Raw genomic sequence first — 20,301 nt, forward strand, 5'->3', positions numbered from 1 at the left:
CTACTGAGAATAATTATTCGTTCTTGCAAAATTCAAACACAAACGAGAAAACAGATGATCATCATAATGGAAGATAACACATAGGTTCACCAGAGATAGAGTGCACCAAAGTTATCTGACATCTTTCTTTGATAAGGCAGCTGATTTTTCCAGATAAAGGAAATGCAGGAAGTTTTATATGGACTTTTGGTACTGTGCCATATGGGGTATTCTTTTGATACTGTGCCATATCAGTTAAGGCGAAAAAGATGGGAAAGGAACCAAATATGTAGATGGCAAAGATAATAGTGGGTTATGCTGAACAGAAAGCTATCAGATCAGAAGGCTACTAATGGAGTACTAAAAGAATGAGTCTTTGGTCAAAGCTTTTGTATTTTCCTTAATTAACCTTTTATCAAAAAAGCATGCTAATGAAATTTCCCAGTAGCACCAAGTAACACAAAGAAAAGGACTGAAACATCATACAAAAAGAACTGGATGACCTTGAGTAGCTACTGATAATGGCATGTAATTTAACAGCAAACAACAGCAAGACTTTACAGAGGGACTAATAAAAACTAACTATTTAATATTCCCCTATATTAAATATATAAAAGAAAAGGATACTAAGGATATATATCCTTTTTCAGGATATTAAAAAAATCCCAAGGATTTTTAAAAAAATAACATGGAAATTTTGATAAAAATAAGGATAGACATGAGTGGTTACCCTATCGCATTACAACCAAGTCAAACAATACGAAGACTTGAAAAAGTTGTTTGTAGGCCTAGGATACAAGAAACAAAGTATTCCCAGCAGAAGGATGTGAAAATAGTTGTACAAGACCTCAGCAAGAATGCAGAGTACCATGCTCCAAGTTCAGGTAAAGAAAGATGAACTCAAACTGAAGCAGATGCCAAAACTCCCCAAAACCCAAACAAACAAAAAAAACCAAACAAAACTGAAGAACAGGAAAATCTGTTTTGTGAAAGGAAGCTAAATTATATTGGATTATTCAGCTTAGCAAAATCCTTAGCCAGGATAAGATTGTTTTCTTGTTGAATATATTAGTAGATGTAAATTCCAGATAAATGTAACTATATATTCTAATGGGCAGTATTATCAGAAGTGCACATGGTATGAAGTGGCCATAAATAAATTTCAAGTCAGAAGCCAGGTGGCAGTTATTAACTATCAGAGCAATGAAGTTCTGACACAGTCCCCCCAGTGGAATAATGATGCAGAAATTTAGACAGTTTCAACAATCTTCTTTAATTTATACATTAAAAAAAATTAAAACAAGGAGATGTTATTGTCCAAACAACAAAAAACCCTCACACAATTCCAGCTTCAAAATACACAAAACACTGCAGTTTTCTAGAGGACTCGGGGGCACACTGTAACTGCAGTGCACCCCACACTAACTACAGCATTTTGACTTCTAGCTCATTTTGTAAAAAATTAATTTCAAGTAACTTAACATCAAATTTCCTATCTCATGATCTCCCTTAATAAATTAAGACAGACATTAATATAGAATGTCATTCATTGCTCCTCATGTTTTAGTACAATCTACACCACAACAGTGTTTAATTTGACACGATGCTGACAGACAAGTCCAAGCCAAGCACATCAGAGGCACTTCTGTGCTGCTTGGGTTCTGTCACCCCCCCAACATCTGTAGCATTTTAAATGCAAGAACAACTGGTTGTAACAAATGCAGGAACTGAAGCGCTGAGGACTACACAGTTGGTGAATGAAAATGGCTGGCTGCTGTAAGAATTCAGTTATAAACTGGGTAGAGCATGGCAGCACCTATTGGATAAACTGCCCATTATTCAATCACAATGATCTGCAATGGCTCTTGAACTGGATGGAAAACACTGCCTTCCCAGCGCAGCGATGCCATGTTTGTGCATCCCTTCCTTCAGAGATACATTAATGTGAAAGATACTTTGATAGTGAGAAAAACGATCAGTCCTTGGAAGATCATAAATATCTATCAGTGGGACATCATATCTTTGATGCTGCAAAATCTGTAATGTGTGCAGGTGTCACTGATGTATTCAGGGCCTGGTGGACAGAGCTCTGACCTGCAAAACGTGCAGAAAATATCGCTGGGGATAACCGTGCTGTGGAACAGGTGAAACCTCCCCCATTTGATCTTTTCCCTCTCCTACCCATTCTGTTGGGTATGAAAAACATAAAGGACCACTTCTTTCCTGATTATGCATTTGTCAGCACAACACTACTGCTTATAGTACTGACTGGTATCTTCTTCACAAGAGCTCCAAAAGCACAGAGGACAGCTGTTCACAGTAATCTAGGTCTACATGTTGATGGCTTCCTTTCAACAATGACTGCTGAAGAACAACATGTGAAGGTGCAGAAAAAATGTAGTTGCTTACCAGAAACCACAAATAATTAAGGGGGAGAATTTGGGGCCCAAGAAAAAAAAACCAAAACAGTAATTAAAAAACAAATGTTGTAGCATTAACTATCGAATTATTTTTCGTCTCCTTGCTAATTCCCATCTCTGGTGCACTTGTGTAGAGTACATTCATAATTCTCTATGGAACCTTCATTTTACAATAGCATGAACCCTGCTACCAGCATTTCTGAAGATAATTTTGGCAAGTATTCCACCATACCCGTTACTATCAGCACATATCTCACCCAGCTCTTCACCCCAACCAATCAACCAGCAAAAAAAACCCCAACCATGTTTTGCCTCCTGTTGCTTATCTGACATTATAGTTGTACCCTAATATATGAAATATACATTACTGTGTCACTCAATATAAGTGCGTGTATATACACACACGCATACTTGATACAGTAATGTATCAGAGAGCCTTTACTAGCAATGGAAATCCATTCCGAAAACACAAAGTGAAGTTCATATGCGCATGCAGGGAGATCTTTTACTCCCTATACAGCAGAATGTTTTCCATCAAAAGAGAAACTGCTGCATGAACTGTGGAACTGTAGAATAAATATCACTTTTACTGAAGAAGGAAATGCAGAGGGCAGGCATTATAACCGTGAAATAAATTCTCACCATGGATTTATGCCATTAAAGGAAGTGATTTAACATAGCAGCAATATAAAGAACAAATTTTACTGGTAGGATTCAAGGCTGCTTGTGTATAAACACAAAACTTTATGGTACAGACCATAGCCCAGTACTTACCACCGATAATAAAAAGTTATTCCTTATGTAAGGAGCTTTTCCTTCCTGGTAAAAATGGAAAGCTTATTACTGTTATAATAATTAATAATTTTAAAGACAGTTATTTCTCTATAGCCATTTTCTCTGTACACCTGTGAAATCAGGTGTGCCCTCCATGAAGATGAAATTACATCTACTGCTGCAAACTGGTCTACTTTTGTTACCCCATTGCAACAACAACCGTTTTAAAGAAGACCAAGATGATGCTGTAGCCCCATTATCTAACAAGGCATGCAATGTAATGGTAAAAGTTTTATGCAAACTCTGTAAATAACACAAACGCTCCAAAGGTGTCCCTGCCCATGGATGGAACTAGATGATCTTAAGGTCCTTCCTTAATCTATGATTCTAAGATTAAGTGGTTTCAGTACTTACTACACAGGTGAGTGCATGCTGAAATGTACCTTTTACGTGAATTACACAGATTTAGAAGCTGGGTTTATTAGCTACACAGCGGATTCATCACCCAAGCCCCTGACCCCACAGCTCAGTGTCAGTGCAGAGCGGGAAGCCCCACCTCGCCGGCACCCCGGCCGGCCGTGCGCCCCTCCTCAGACCCAAAACGGTCCCCGAACGGTCCCCAAAGGCCGGCGCAGGCGGCTCGGGGGGACACTCGCCGACACTGGTCTCCCGAGACCTCTCGCCGAGGTCGCCAGGCCGGCAACCCCAAACGCGGGGAGAGGCAGCCCCGGCGGCAGCCGCACAAAGGATTGCCCCTTCCCCAGCTGCGCGCTCCCCAGCCCGGCTCCCTCTCCCGCCAGCGGCCTGGGGGCAGGGGCGCGCCTCCGGCCGCGGGGATGCTTTGGAGCGAGGGACACTTCGCGCCGTCCCGCCTGTCACGGCGAGCACCGCCCCGACCTGCCGGTCCCGCTTCCCCGCCCGCGGCAACCGCTGCCCCGGCCGGGCCCCACACCCGCCTCACGCCCAACGGCCACCTCGGCCAGCCCGGCACACACCGCCCCCGGGGGCCGCGGCGCAACGCCCCGGCGAGGGGCGGAGAGACACGGGCCCAACCCGCCCCGGGTGGCCCCCGCGCCCACCTCAAACACCACTTCTTCGTCAAACTCCGGTGTCATCCTTCTCCGCCATGCCACCCCCTGTGGGCACTCTGGGAAACAGAGTCCGCCGCGCCGCTGGCAGCCCCTCCCCGCCCAACCCGGCCCTGCCTGGCGCCGGAGGGAACTACAGCCCCCAGGAGGCACCGCGAGACCCGCTTCCGGGGGACCAGAGGGCGGGCGGGCACCGGGGGCGGTGCGGTTCTCGCAGCAGGCCCGGCAGGGGGCGCCGCTGTGCGTCGGCGGCGGGTTTGTCGGCGGGCGCTGCGGGCGCTCGCTGTGCCGGCAGCCGCGGGGCGGTATGCGGTGGCAGGCGGGGGGTGCTGCTGCTGCGGCTGGGTGGCGGCGCGGGGGAACAATGGGATCCTTCTCCTCAGCCCTCAGAGGGGCCGTGGCGTAAAGGACGAGGGGGAGGCCGGCGTTGCGCTTGGGGACCACCATGAGCTCCGCCGGTGAGTGTCCGGGGAAAGTTTGGGGAGCGGCGGTTCCCTTCCGCCCGCCCGGCCGGGAGCTTCGCCTCCCCCCGTGGCGGCCAGGGGGGCCCGGCGTCGCGGCGGTGGGGAGTGGGATGAGGGAGGTGCGGTCGCTGCTCTGCTTGTCCCGGCAGCGCCGACCGATTGCGCCCGGCTCCCCTCCTCAAGATCGCCGTGGCGGGGCCGGGCGCTGCTTTCTCCATCGCCCCGGAGGGAAGGCGGCCAGAGCGCACCCTGCTGCCGGCCCGTCGGGCAGCACTACCCCGGGGTCCACTACGGGCGCTCCGTTCCCCTCTTCTCCCCGGGGCATTCGGCCTCGGGGCTGTGCGGGCTCTCCGCGCACACGGACGGCTCCGTTCGGTCTCGCCTGTCCGGCGGCGGAGCGAACGGGCTGCTTCGCGTGGGGCTGAGGCAGCGACGGAGCGTCCGCCGGGCCGGCGCTGGGCTTCGGGGTTATCGCTCTAACTTCGCGGCGCTGCCAAAGCTTGTCAGCGTCAAAGCTCCGGCTTTGCTTCCAGTTGTACCTGTCTCGGTCGGGCTGATACCGGCTTGAGCCCTCCCGCAGGGACGGGGGTACTGGAGAGCGTTCCCTCTTGGGCTTGCCAGCTGCCGGTTTGAAGTGACCTACTTCAGTGCTTTCCTTACCTTTCCTCCCCCGTCTGCTGTCCGCTGCCAGATTTTACAGCTAAAAGAGCTGCAAGGCAAATTCTTCGTATAAAACAAGAGCTCCCCGTGTTTGAGGGGGCTGCTCATAGTTTTTGTTTATTTGGCAGCACGGTGGTGTGCTGTTAGTACAGTTGTTCACCCATCTGTTAGATGAGTAGATTCCTTTCTCAGTCTTCTTAAAAATGAGGATAGTCGTTTCCGCATTGAAAAGGTGTCATGTGTAAGTTACGATGTATTGTGTGGAAACACAACAAATTACAGTGTAAACCTGAAGCAGCGAAGTGCTTCCTTGTAAGGATTGGGGTGAGGGGTGTTCTAAAGAAAAAGGCAGTACACTGACCTCAAGCAAAACCATCAACCTTATTCTCAGTGTTTTACTCTCAAATATGTCAAATAGTTACTTGAGTCCTGCACTGAAGGCGTCCCTGCTCATGGCAGTGGGGTTGGCACTAAATGATTTTAAGGTCCCTTCCAACCCAAACTGTATTGTGATTAAGATCTTTCTTAGCTAATAAGAATTCATTGGACAATAAAAAGCTATTTAATGCACCTTTCTGCTTAATTTAATATGTTCCCATTTTTGATATATATGATGGAACTGATTTTGTTCAGATCTCGAAAAGTATGCAATAAAGGGGGGTATCATCTCTGCTTAATAGCCGCCTTGAATGTTTGCAGCATGTGCTGATACTGCAACCCACCCCTGATCTTTTAAGCGTTAAACAGCTGTGCAAATAAAAGATAAATGTTAGGGGGTACTCAAGAGCTTAGAGCTGGGCTGTTAAAATCTGTTATGGTATGAAGTTGCAGGGTTGGATAGATTTTTAGAACTAAACAGTGATTTCGGCACTTCCAGAGATGAGGTTGCATGATGGAGTCTCTTCGTTTAGTTTATGTTATGATGGTGTTTCAGGGGAAGGTGAGTAGGAAAGTGGTTCTAATAAACAAAGTCACTTAGGGAGCAAAAGAGAAAGGGATGCAGAGGGGTATCAATAATAAGAAGTGGGATAGTGTCATGGAAAATGTGAAATACAGTCAGGGATTTGATGTGGAAGACATTGAGTCCTGGTGGACAGGAAGAGGGAAGCTGACGGATCTGTGAAGGCTGTTGAAGAAGGGATGAAGAGTATTTTGTGGCTGATGGATTATATGAGGATAAAAAATGTATGTGGAACAGGTGAAACAAGTAGAACACCTGCTGGGTCTGCCCCCTGGTACCCAATCCCAGTGAAAGCAGGGAAGGTTTTAGGACTGGGTGACCACAAGTACAGTCAAACTGCAAGAAAACACTAAGCTATTTCAGTATTTTAGCATCTTTTTCATTTTATTTTTCATTTTAGCATCTATTTTATTGACAGGACTAAGGGGGTATGGTTTTAAACGGAGAGAGGTAGATTTAGAGTAGATATAATGAAGAAGTTCTTCTCTGGGAGAGTGCTGAGGCACTGGAACAGGTTGCCCAGAGAAGCTGTGGCTGCCCCCTCCCTGGCAGTGTTCAAGGCCAGGTTGGATGGGGCTCTGAGCAACCTGGTCTAGTGGAAATTGTGCCTGTGGCAGGGGGGTTTGGAACTGGATGATCTTTAGAGTCTCTTCTAAATCGAACCATTTTGTGATTCAGTGATTCACGATCCTGCTGACAGTGTCATGACAGTTTTTGACATTTTGGTTAAAGAGCTCCTAGGCAGGGTATGGAATGATTGAGGACTGCCAGAAGACAGTTCTGAAAGTTTAATATCCATCTCTTTGTATTGCTGCAGAATTTAGCTCCTGAAATATACAGACATTCTTTATAAATCTACTGCTCACACAGAAACTTACCAATTCCTAAATTTTAATTTCGGCCCTCTGCTATGTAGGATCTATTTCCTACACTGAAATTATTTCATTGTGAGTTCAGTTATTCCTCGTTTGTGCTGCATAAGCTAGCTTTCTGACAACTGATTACAACACAGCATTTCAGTAAAAATCTTATCATCACATGTAAGGGCTTCAGATGGAGCTTGAAATGCCTAGAAATCCTTCTTCTCTTCCTTCAGGTTAACTTGAAGGGCTTGAGTGTCTCTCGTGTCTTCTTTTAATGTACCTTTAAAACATTTCATTTACCTTTGAAAAAAAACTATCCTTGTACAGCATCATCTGCATTGATTTAATATTTTTAAGTAGGATTAGCAGGTAGGAGTGACTTCAGCTTGATAATGCAGGACTCTGTAAGAGATACTGTACTGCTTGAAGGGACTATGATATGGAGAGAAATACAAAACACGGATCCTCTTCATGGACTGATGTGAAAGGTCCAACACTGATGGCTTGGCTTTGACTCTGTTCCAGCCTCCCTTCTGCCTTTCTAAGTAATGCAGTGCATATTCAGTTTCTTGCTATGTATCTTTTCTCTAGTTCCTCTACAAAATCATTTCAGTTACATCTCAGTCCAGAGCTGGATGTAATTCAGTGATAGGTGAAAGAGTTCTGCCATAACTGTTGCTTGCAGATTTGAAGATGTGTGTGTATATCTGGCCTTGTTAGAACTTGTTAGTACTTGTTAGAAGTACTTCCAGATAAGTAAAAAAAATATCTTATTGTAGTGATCAACCTGTATGCTGGTTTTAACTTTCAATTATAGCTGTTCTTCTCTCACTGCTTTCTCATGCATATTCTTTATATACAGTGCTGATGAATGTGCATTTACTCGTTTTCTGCCTGGAACTATTGTGCTGTCTTCAAGTATGTGCTTTGCCTTTAAAAGGGAAAAACAAAAGTTCAGAGTTATGAGTTTGACATTTAGTATTTCTTGCTGAAGAAACAGTCCTTATATGTGAATCTATACAGTTTATTTAATGTGGGCAGAATGTATAGCTTAGGCTTGAAATCTGATTTGACAGCAACGAGAAACATGTAGTGTATTTTAATGTCAAAAGTGTAATTCAAAGGTGGGGGGGACGGGACACATAGCAGGAATAGAATAAACAAAATCAACATGACTTTTCCAGTCAAACTTCATTGCTTTCAAGGATTCAAAAAATGAGACCTACAGGGTTTAATGTCCCTTTAACCCTCTAACATGTCAACTGTTATTAGAGTTATTTGGCTCTATCTCTGCATGTGATCTTACACGGTTGTTTATTCATCTCCTTTCCTTACGCTAAAGTTATCCCCAACTTTCCTGATTTATTTCAACAAGTCATTGAACAACCTGAGATTCTGAAATTAATGTTTTCCTTTTGCAGTTTATTTAGGATGTTTTCTAAAACTGTAGTGGCTTGGAAACCATCGTTTTCCCTTACAGTTTAAAAACTACATGTGTTATCTTCCGGGATGTCATGACTCATTCCTTTTTTTGTTTTCTCTTGAGCATTGTGACACCTGAGAAAATCAGAGTCTCTGCATAATGAGAAAATAAATACACATTGTCAGGAAATAAATTAATGATGTCAGAATACTTTTTTGAGGTGTTTATACCTAATGAAACTTACTTTCTGTAACTGAAAGCAAAGTGAACTGAAAAGCCTTTTTGTGAGTCATTAAAACTTAAGTTGCTGGAGAATGGGAGTTTTAAAATACTTCAGCTGTTTCTCTGTGAAGTGTATGAATATTAACTGCCATCACAATGATCACTGAGCCTATCCGGAACATATAGCAATAAGTATTTCTCTTCCTACATGCTCTTTAAAAGCCAGATTGGCTTTCTTGTTTTGTGTCTGGTGAGTTGTAGTGTTAGTGTTTTAAGCCAAAAGTAGTCTTAGGAACAGTAAACTGGCTATTGGAGTGAGTTCTTCCTTCACTTAAGAAGGAACAGCACATGGATCCCTTGGCAGATACCTTCTGGGCATCATGTTATTTTTTATATATAGCCTACAGATGTGATTTCCTAACTCTGAGAATACATATGTAAATAAGGTGCCATGAGAAAGTCAGTATGTGCATTTGCACTAGGCCAGTTATTATGCAGTAAATATTTCAAGCTCTTTTCCTTTCCTAGTACATGTTAAATAAATTTCACTGATAGGTGAAAAGGAATAAACCTTGTATACTTTATAGTAAGAGAGAGTATACAGAATCACAGAATCCTAAGGGTTGGAAGGGACCTCAAAAGATCATCTAGTCCAACCCTCCTGCAAGAGCAGGGTAACCTAGAGTACATCACACAGGAACTTGTCCAGGCGGGCCTCGAATATCTCCAACGTAGGAGACTCCACAATCCCCCTGGGCAACCTGTTCCAGTGCTCTGTCACTCTCACAGTAAAGAAATTTTTCCTGATGGTCACATGGAACCTCCTATGCTCCAGTTTACACCCATTGCCCCTTGTCCTATCACTGGACATCACTGAAAAAAAACTAGCTCAAATACATATGGCCAGCTTCTACTAAGTAGCTGATTTGTTAAATTCACACCTGGGCTTACCTCATAGTAACTTGATTGTGTACCCATACCTTAAGTTTAGGTCTAACTGCTGTCAACATTTTATGTCACACTGATTAATTGCTTACTGTCTTCCTTCCGTTTTGTGGTTAAAAAAGGATATTGCTTTAGGGTGGATTGTAGGATCCTGCCATGGGGATACCTCTTGGATGGCTAGACACAGTGCCACTGGGGACCCTGAATACCTGGAGAGAGGCCTCTGTTCATGCAGAGCATTGCAAGGGCATGAATTGCAAGTTATGTTTGCACTGCAGGTTTTGGAACCATTTGTCCCTATATCTTGAATAGATGCAGGTAAACATAAACTGTTCTTCTGCTGTTCCCAAGCGTAGAGGTTGTTAACATAATTTCAAAAGTGTGGGCATAAAGATCACCTGGGAAAATGTTCCTTTAGCAACAGTAGTTTTATTTTTTTTTGCAGAGGGGGTAGTGCTATTTGATTATTTTTTACCTCAGTTTGACTTAATGTATCTTTTTTCCTTCCCGTTCCTGTGCTGGGCAGGCAAGATAACAAGGTAAAAATTTGAGGAGAAGGTTTAAAGCTGTGTAATAGTAGTGCTTAAGTCTGCGCTGTCTTATTCTGCTCATTCATGATATTACATGGGAAAAGACGCAAAAGCAATTTTAAATGAGGTCCTCAGCTGCCAAATCCTACCATCTGAAGAAATGGGCTCTTAGAGGCCAAAATATTGAAAGCAGAAATTGCCCCAGGGTGTTCTCATCCTCCTTTAAACCAACTTGAAGGTAGGATAGGAGCATGTGCTAGTCAAGCAATGATGAGTGTTGGCTGCACAGGAGCTCAGCAGGATGAGAATGGGTGTTGCTTTTTCCTCAGCACACTGCAGGAGATAATTCACCAGGGGGACAAATGTGTGTTCTCTGTGGCGTGACCTGAAGTAGGAAAGAGCAGCATATGCATTCATCTGCATAGGTGGTGCTAATGGCTATTTATTGTTAGAAAAATAATTCCCTTTTTAATCCACTTTAATAAAGGGTATTTATTGGGTTTGTTGGTATTTTTGGGCATTCTTTTTTCTCCAGCATTGAACACAGTGTTGGCTGTTCCAGATGAGCAGTAGATTTCCTGTTGGTGATGGCAGCTTTGTTAGTCACTTTATTTATGGATTTCTTCCTTTGTCTGGTCAAGCAAACCAGAGGATATCTGGCTGCTTCTCTGTCTCCTAATCATTTAATCTGTTTATGCAAATAAAAATTTGACTTTCTGCTCTTACGTTTGGGTTCATTACTAGTAACCCATGATGCAGGAATCCTCTTGGAGAAATGGGGTAAGATTAGAGGAGGGAGCAGGGGAAATTGTTGTGATTCTTTGATCTAATCTGCCGAATAAGACAAGATAGAGAATGCAATATCCAGAGCACAATGTCCTCTGAAACTTCTACACATCTCAGAAAGTGAGTTTAGGTTGACCCTAGGTGCTGGTGACTCTACCACAACCCTAGGTGAGATGTTCCTGTAGTTAATTATCCTTTGAGTTTAATAAGAATTTTAAAGCTTTGTTACAAGTTTGAACTTGTCAGACTTCAGTGGTCAGCTGTGGGATTTCATCCTGTATTTTTTTATATTTCTTTTTCCATGTTAAAGAGCCATCTGTTACCAAAAATCTTTCATATGTGCAGAAGTATGTGTACTATTACCATCTCACTTCTCAGCTTCTTGGTTAAATTAGGCAGAATGAACTTGCTTGGGATTCAAGGCGTGATTTTTTTAGACCTTGGATACTTCATATTCTTTGCATTCGTCCCAAGTTTTCACCTAAGAATACCAGAAGGTGACACAGCATGTCACTAACAGTCTGGCAGGTGCTGTGTACAGAAATATTTTTGGCTCCCTTCATCTTTTGATATTTATCTCCTTATAATTCAGAGGATTATTTACCACTTAGCTGCAGACTTGCGCAGGGCTCTCATAAAATAACTATCTGCAATGATTTCCAAATTCTCTTAGGTTTTTACTTTCCTAAGCATAGCCAACCATCTCTATTCATAGGTAAACAGTTCCATGTGGCACCAGGAAAAAGCCCATTGTTCAAACAACTCAGAACTCCTTGCTTTGGTTGTATAACATTTCTTTGATTATATTTATTGTTTTTCATCGAAGAAGCTTGCTTATGCTTGTCATTTAACAAAAAGTCATTCTCATATGACTTCCAGTCATTCCTTACACCTTTATATAGAACAGTTGCCTCCTCCTTAGTTTTCTTTCTGTGCAGGGTGGGAAATTGTCCCTTTTAAAGCACTGTGTATGTAGAACTGGTTTTTAACCACACGCAGTGAATGAAATTATTTTATAATCAACTGAACTTTAATTCTTGATTTCTAATAGAAATCTAATATACTTTTACCCTTGCCTAGCTGCTGTGACTTTTTTTCTAACAAGTTCATCACATGTATTTTTCAGAAACTTAGGGATATTTTGTTGAGGAAAATTGCTGGTATGCATTCCTTTCCTGGAGTCTTTCGTCTCGCGTCATATTTATGTTTGAAAGGGCTCTTCATCACATTCCTTTCTGATTGAGCGGTTGACTGCATATCTGTATTGATACTGTAATGTGCCTGTTAATACATTGACCCGTATCTACTCTAGATGAAATGAGCAATTACTTTAAAGCAGACAGTGGTGTCTTTATTATACCATACAACTTGCTGGTCTCTTCTGTCTTTCCCAATGCTTTTTAACATTGAAGTAATTTGAAAAATTCTAGTAAGCTTCAGAAATGGTATTGAATAGCACTTACTAACAGAAGCGAATTTTTCTCACTCTGTTCATTATGCAGGTTTCCACTATTGACGCATAAATGACTGGTTTGTTTTCTTTGCATTCCCTTACATTTTCATGTTTTAGTTTTGAATATGCTATTCAGGTAATGGTATCATATAATAACTTCTTCGTGTCCTCCTTAATAAATACTAGTTGAAAGCCCTGCAGTGTAACCTACTTTGACTGCTGTGCAAAACGTTAGGCAGGCCCACTATAGAGAGAGAAACTTCCAAGGTTTATCGGCTTTAGTTTGCAGAGTGGGACAAATAATCCCCAGGATATCACTTGCCTAGCCAGTATTTAATCTCTTATATCTTCTGCAATCTGTTTCGTTCATTTGGGCATCAGGAAGGATTCCCAAACAGACTGTTTTTCCGCTGTTTTCAGGGAGCTTTAGTAACTTGATAAATGTTACTGAACATGGCCCAGGTCTACTACTGTGTTGTGTTCAGTGACAAACTGGGCATCCATTACTTGTCTTTTTTACCCTAGAAAACAGGCTCCTTTATTGCCATCTCTTCATTCTGCAACTGAATGAGCAGTTGCCTTGTCTGGAAGTGAGTGTACATGCTTCTGCTGTTCAGAATTGGTAGTTGCCCATTCAAAGGGTTAATTTATTTATTTTTTCTTAGCAGACTATTCACTCTTCACTCTGTGGGAAACCTGTTTTGGACAGGAAGCAGAAGGTGGTACTACACCCTTTGCACTAGATGGTAGGGCTGTGTTGGTGGCTATAGGGAGCTTTGGAAAGAAATTTTGCTTTCACCCTTGCAAAATGTCTCAAATTGTCGCTGCCATTGGGTTTATATCTTCGCTAATGTAACTTCAGCAAAGACAGCTATTCTAAGTGTAAGTGGGGTCAGTCTGGATACCCTGTAATGATTCATGTCCTAGAAAAACATGGTTTTCCTGTTTCTATAGTAGGGACATTGTTTCTGGCTGTCTGCTTAGAGCAGTGGTTCAGTGTTGGGGAAATGCTTGCAACTGAGGGCATCTGGCTTTTTTTTTTTTTCCTTTTTAATACCATCTAGGTTTCTTTCACATAAACAAACAAAAAATCCAAACCAGAAAAAAAAATCAAGAATGAAACTTCATTCTTGTATTTCTAGGCTAGAGATTAGGATACAGTTGCACATCTATAATAATAATCACGATAAAACAGCCAAACACCAAACCCACAGTTCAAAGGGGATAATAAATCAATGGCTTACGCAGTCTCCTTGCATGTGAAACGTCAATAAGCATGTTTGCTTGAGAGTTTTATTTAACATGTATATGACTTCCTGAAAGTATGCCAAAATGTTATTCAAAACAAAAGTAAACCCAGAGGTAGTATGTAAAAAAGACCAACAAAACAAACCAACCCCCCCCAGCAAAAAAAAAACAGAACGAGGAACTTGTTTACTTCGTAAGTCAATTTTCATATGTTAAAAATCACTCGGAGCACTTAGAAATCTGAAATTATTCCAGCGTATGGAAATAAATTGGTCATAAATGACCTCCTGCAATATAAAAATGTTGAAGGCATACAGAAAAAAAATCCCCCACCAAACAAAAAACACCAAATGAACAACACAATTGAAACTCCATAATCTCCTATTTCCTCATGTGCTCCTTTTCCGGCTGTCCGCTCTTCCCAGGGTTTGTCGTCTTGTGCTGTCAAGTGGGTCATAAGTCATAGCAGTGGTGACTGTTTCGAGATCAGACAGTAGCATGTTGGGAAGAGTAATTTTATAGGATGCACAGAAATAGTATTTTACTTTTGCTGTAGGAAAGTGCTGACTTGCTACAAATTAGCGCATTAACTTCACACCACAGACTCATTTCACTGAACTGTGGGTAGTGATGTGCCAGTTTTACAGCTGGTCTGGTAATCCATCTCAATATTGTTGGAAAAGAAGAGGAAGGGAAAGGGGAACTTTAGGTTACACATTTCCAAAGGTGGTAGGGGAAGGTACTGAACTGTCCTGATTGCTACTCTAGCCTTTCTTTTACCTTCATAGCTTATTATAGAAGAGGCACTTAATATACCTGTGCCATTTGAAAACGGTATTATAATACTTGAAACTGCAAAACGAGGCTAATCTGCTGTTTTTGTTAGCATAATTTTTAGCATCTAAGCAAGGAAATGCGCTTTTCTAAAGTGAAACTGTTTTTTAGCAAACAGGTTACCCTTGAAGACTTTTCCTACTGCTCCTTGATTGTGCCTGTTAAAACAAAGTCAACAACTAAAAAAACAGTGGCAGGGAAGAGAGGCATGTTTTTAAGAGGAATATATATATACACACACTGAGATTTGTCGATCACATGATTTAAACGTTACAAATAACTAATAATACTGTGCTGCAGGTGAAGTTGTTCTGTGGGCTGATGGTGACTAAAATCTTTGTTTTCCATCCTTCCTAGAGATTAAGAAGCCACCAGTGGCCCCCAAACCCAAATTTGTGGTAGGACACAAGGCAACGCCTCCACCTGTTGCACCGAAGCCCGATGTTGTACTTTCTAGTGTTATACAGGCGGCAAGGAAAACCAAGCCAGCAATTGCACCGAAACCAAAGGTTCTCAAGAGCTCCTCTGTTCCAGAAGTTAAACCTCCATCATCTACACGAAAAAGCACAAAAAGCTTTGAGGAGTGCAGGGGAGATTCTTCTCAAACACTAGACCACTTGAACTGTAAAAATGAAGCCTTGGAAGGGAGTACTGATAACACAGCATATATTCTGCCAGTGTCATCTTGCAAATTTGAATGCCTTCATAAGCTTGGTAATGGGGAGAACACTTGTAAAACTCAGATCATTTTTGAGCACTTTGGAAACTTGGAGAACATCAAAGATGGTGAAAAAAACGCACTAGCTCTGGGGGACAGTCACAATGAAAAACTGGTGAACAGAAATCAGGTTGTTTTGAAAGCCAGCATTTTGGAAGAGAAACTTAAAGATGTTCTAACTCATAGTATGTTTCCTAACAGCAGTCCTGTGAGGCGCAGGTATGCAGATAAATCTGACAAAGGCAATGGCAGCAGTTCCAAGAATGATTTTAAAATTGAGTTTATGGAACTTGTACAGTCTTCATTGTCTTCTGAGGTAGCCAAAGGGAAGCAACAAAATATTGATGGTAAGCTCACTGCTGATGAGTTTCAGATGTCTGAAATTTGTCCTAGTTTGACTGTAAATAACCACAACTGCTCTTGCCCATTGGACAAGGAAATCCTGGAAAATGAAAATGTAAGTAGCAATGGTATGTTTTCAGGTGAAATAAGTATGAAAGCAGATGCTGATAAAGCCTCCTCTGAAACATCTTCAGTCCTGAGCTCAAAAGTGCTTCCTATCCCTAAGCCAAGAAAGCCACGTGCTGCATGTCTAGTCCGTCAGGATGGCATAGACACCACAGGAGAAGGAACGAAGGAACCATCTAATTCGGAGAAAGATTCCTTTGGGCTTGTGGACCAAAGCTTTAAAAAGCCAGCAAAAATTAATATCCTTGGTCAAAGTGTTTGTTATAACAATAACACAGAAGTGCTTCATCCTGAAAAATCTGAGATAACTGAAGGCAATGCATATGAAATGCATCAGGTGAAGGCACTTGCTACAGAAGAGTCAACTTCACGGAATCTTTTGCCTCAGTTATCACACGAAACTTCTGATTTGGTGAAAAGTGTTGAATGTTCCTTAAATGCAGACCATAACTTAGTTAACTCTATGGATGAGATGACAGATGATACCAGTATGCTAGATGCTGTGGACAAAAGGACTAACTTTGTCAGGTGTGATATTTTATCCATGAGTTTGCCAAAGCAGCTCAAATTAACTAGCAGTCAGCACTTGTCTGTTTCCAATAGCCTCCATGTTTCCCCACAAAAAATGGAAGATAAAGAAGTTAAACTAAAGAATGAAAGTTCTCCAAAAATCGTTCCTAAGAAACCACAGAGGCACAGCCTTCCAGCTGCTGGCGTGCTGAAAAAAGCTGCATCAGCAGAGCTTGTGGAGAAAAGTTCTTACAGCTCCAGTGAGGACAAATCGAATGGTGTTCTGGAAGGGCCTCATTTCACGCATCCACCAGCCAAGGAGAAAAGTACACTGTCATCCTGTGACATACCCAAACGTCTTTCTGAGAAACCTGTCTGGAAGTTACCTCATCCTATTCTTCCATTTTCAGGAAATTCTGAGTCATTAAAAACTGCTAATGTTGCTACCAGTTTCAACCACTTGACTGTTGTGACGAAGCCTAGGGCCAAATCTCTCTCTTCTGTGGACATGGAAAGGACAGACAAGCCTTGCAAAGACCATCAGAAGAAGAATAGCTTAAAAAAGTTTCTCAACATGAAACTGTCAGTTTGCTTAATGAAAAGCGACTTCCAAAAATTTCTGTCTAAAGGCAGCCAGTCAATGGATAGTGCTGTTGCCAACCTTTCCACTGGGGATGGGTATGGAGGCGGTAACAACCGGAATACAGCATCTGTAGGCCATGAAAAGAAAGCTAAATCTACCAAGCTGCCTTCCATAGAAATAAGTAGTCCAGTGTTACAGAAGAAGAGGCAGAGAAACAGAAGTCAACCTGAGATGCGAAATAACCAAAGGCTGGAGTCTTTAGATGGGCATATACTTTCAGGAGAGAATTTGTCACAAATAGATTTGAATTCTGTAACCAGCACTTGTGCTCCAGAGTATGAGAACGTGCGTCACTATGAGGAAATACCTGAGTATGAGAATTTGCCTTTTGCTATGCGTGCTAGGAGAGAGCTCTGTTTTGAATGGCAGAACACGAGCAGTGTGGAAGACCAGGACCCTGGCTTCTGTGAAATTGAGGAGCCTTGTGAAGCTACAAGCAGGCATTTGAGACTTGGCAGGTAAAGAGAAAAGAGAAGTTCAAGAGCTTCATTGTAATTCTAGCTGTTATAAATGTGTTTAGATGATGAGTTGATGAAATGTCAGCAGGACAGCCGCTGCTGTATATCTTTTTATATGCTTTTGCTGGTTTCAAAACTGCATTTGGTAAAGAGTCAAGAGGAAAAGTAGGCTAGTCCTCCCTCATGTATGATTGGAATTTGGGAAACTAATTATGTGCTTTTCCAGATTTAATGAAAACAGATCAGGCACGATCATGTACTTGTATCTAAGAATACTTAAATGGGGAGGAATGAGCCTTACCGCTATCTGAGGACAAAGTTGAATAAGCATCCGTGGAGTGCATGGTTGCTGGGTTTGTAGGGGGAATTAATAAGTTTTTTCGGTCAGCTGATAGAGCTGGGGAAAGCAGACAAGCTTTTGGGTATGCAAATTCTTTGTCAGGTCTTGAAAACTTTTCAGATACAAGGAAAGATACTGCCTCTCCCTGAATATAGTGAGTCTTCTGTATCTCCCTGTGCTCCCAGCAAAGGTGATAGTGGTGCACAAGTTTTGCATGACTCTCACAGAATATTACTGAAAGATGGAGTTTGGGGACACTGCAGGTTGCTGCTGTGTTTCATTGTCTCAGGAGGTGGTGGAGACAGATAACATCAGCAGATTCAAAAAGGGGTTGGACCAATTCATAGATATGTCCAAAACAGATGCTAAATGGAAAAGGCAGGAACGGATATTTTAATATCTAATACTGTGGCTGTGTATGCTGGGAAGAGGAATGGGCCTGAGAGAATGGCCAAACTCATAGGTTCTCCCTAAATAGCATCACTTATTGTGACTGTCAGAATGTGTTAGCAGGTAAAGCATTGTTTTCACCCAGTATGGTATCATTTAACTTCTTCAGCTAATCAGTTGTTCTTACAGATCCTAAAGATTTATCTCAAACCAGCAATAAGGACTTGAATGAAATATGCAGCCTGTATATTTTATAGTTCCCAGCAAACTTCTTTACACTGTTTATAATATATTAATAATGAAAAGAATAAATGAGATAGCTTATGGATAGTCACATTTAACTTAATTTTTCAGTGAGAGTTACTAAGATTCATTTCATTTTGAATGTGTATGTAGCATACATATGTTCCAAAGAATCTGAGAGATGACCATTCTTTAGGGGACCATGTCATCTTATATAAGTGGAGACAAATATTTTAAGTGGTATCCCATGTTAGTGATTGTTTAGAGAGTTGATAATCTCAGCATTGGACTGTTTGATTGAAAACATGAAGCCTTATCATGGGAAGTAGGATTTCTGGTTATGGGCTTGGTATTGGTGTATTTATTCATGTGGCTGTTGAGTGTGCTTCTTGTTTACAGTTGGGTGTTTCATGGTTTTGTCTTTGGTATACTCTAAGTTAAGTTCCTGACAAAGTGTATGCTTTTTGTTTAAATCTAATCTTTGGGTATTTTTCAGGTATTTTGACTACGGTCTTGTTGGTATTCCCTTGATTTGGTTTACCTAAGAGACCAAACTTAAAGAAGGATATATTTTATATGTTTATGCAGCCTGTTTTGGTTTGTGTTGTGGTTCAGGATCTAGGTGAATGTGTCTGCTTTAGGAAAAGTAAAGGATAGTTTTTCTGTATGAAGCATGGTAGACATGAGACTGCAGCTGCTCCTTGAGTGAAATTTACAGTTTTCTTAACTGACTGAGTGTGGGAGATATGCACTTCTTCCTTTTTCACACAAACCTTCCTTAGTATCACTGGTGATTAAAGGGATAAAAGTGATCTCTTGTGTCCTGGCACATCTGTACCTGTAGCTGCTCCCTCAGCTCACTGTTCTTGGCATAACTGGGTTTGTGTTGTGTTTTTCTTTAAAAAGCACACATAGAAAACCATAACCAAAGCCCTTTATACAAGTGGTTGTTTTAATCTAAATTACATAGTCAGAAACTCCCTTAGGAAACAGATTAATGCTTGCAGTTACTTCAGTAGATCTTGGGGTACAAAGAAATCCCCAGGGAAAAAAGGGGACACAATACGGCAGAGGTCTCCTGACCTGGATCGGATGCTACCAGGAAGAGCAGGTACAGGTATTCCTTTTGGTTCTGTCCTGGGAGATGTAGGGGTCCTTGCCCAGACAGAGCCAGCCAGGCAGCTCCTCCAGTTTTCCCATACCTTGTTATCTCAAATCCTTTGAACCTTTTTTATCAGTGTCATCTTACCTTTTCTGCATAGTTCTTTGAGAGCCTTTTATCATTTCCTGGGCCAGGTGGTATTATAAAACCAGTTAGAGAAACAGTGCTGATGTAATTGAAATTATCACTGCCTGTATTTTTCCCAGCCTGTCAGAACACGCACTTAACTTTTCCATAGGTCTTGGCACATAAAACTCCTGTAATGCACTGCTAATGGGGATCTCAAAGCAAATCATCTTATGATTAAAGCCAATGTACAAATGAGATTGTTCTTCTGAGAAATTCGTAGATGGATTGCCTATGCTTCTCGTCATAATAGCACATAGACAGTATATTAAGTTTGAATGCTAGGCTTGCCATTACCAGAAGAGTTTGATGGTGTCTTTACTATCCCATATTATCTCTCTTTCTGTAGGAAGAGATAAAATTTTCATAATATACACACTGCTTTAGTGGTTACTGAGAAATTTAATACTGATTCCCTCTGGTGAATGCTTTAGTGGAGAATGGTAATAGTTTCCTACAGTCTTACCTGAACTTCATATGTCTTATTAAATTCAGGTACCTTTCATTGCTTAGGCCTCCCCACAGGGATTTAACTGCAAATGATGGGCCTGGATAATTAATGGTGGGTATCAGTTGTCACTCACTGCTTGATT

The 20,301-nt window shown here is 41.8% G+C and overlaps 2 protein-coding genes across 6 annotated transcripts in view; one reads left to right on the forward strand and one right to left on the reverse strand.

Annotated features, from left to right (window-relative positions):
* VEZT (vezatin, adherens junctions transmembrane protein) overlaps positions 1-4,894 on the reverse strand; it is a 54,926-nt gene extending 50,032 nt beyond the window's left edge. For all 4 annotated transcript variants that reach the window (XM_061454582.1, XM_061454581.1, XM_061454580.1 and 1 more), the window contains exon 1: positions 4,253-4,894. In XM_061454582.1, the coding sequence (XP_061310566.1) occupies positions 4,253-4,708 (456 nt within the window). In that variant the 5' untranslated portion in view covers positions 4,709-4,894. The remainder of the gene's footprint in view (positions 1-4,252) is intronic.
* FGD6 (FYVE, RhoGEF and PH domain containing 6) overlaps positions 4,558-20,301 on the forward strand; it is a 73,283-nt gene continuing 57,539 nt past the window's right edge. For both annotated transcript variants that reach the window (XM_061454578.1, XM_061454579.1), the window contains exons 1-2: positions 4,558-4,719; positions 15,008-17,447. In XM_061454578.1, the coding sequence (XP_061310562.1) occupies positions 4,707-4,719; positions 15,008-17,447 (2,453 nt within the window). In that variant the 5' untranslated portion in view covers positions 4,558-4,706. The remainder of the gene's footprint in view (positions 4,720-15,007; positions 17,448-20,301) is intronic.

The sequence above is a fragment of the Pezoporus flaviventris genome, unplaced genomic scaffold, assembly GCF_033815535.1.
Source record: "Pezoporus flaviventris isolate CSIRO_AGI_PZ_B2104156 unplaced genomic scaffold, CSIRO_AGI_Pfla_v1 ptg000016l, whole genome shotgun sequence".
In the NCBI taxonomy this organism is placed as follows: Eukaryota; Metazoa; Chordata; class Aves; order Psittaciformes; family Psittacidae; genus Pezoporus; species Pezoporus flaviventris.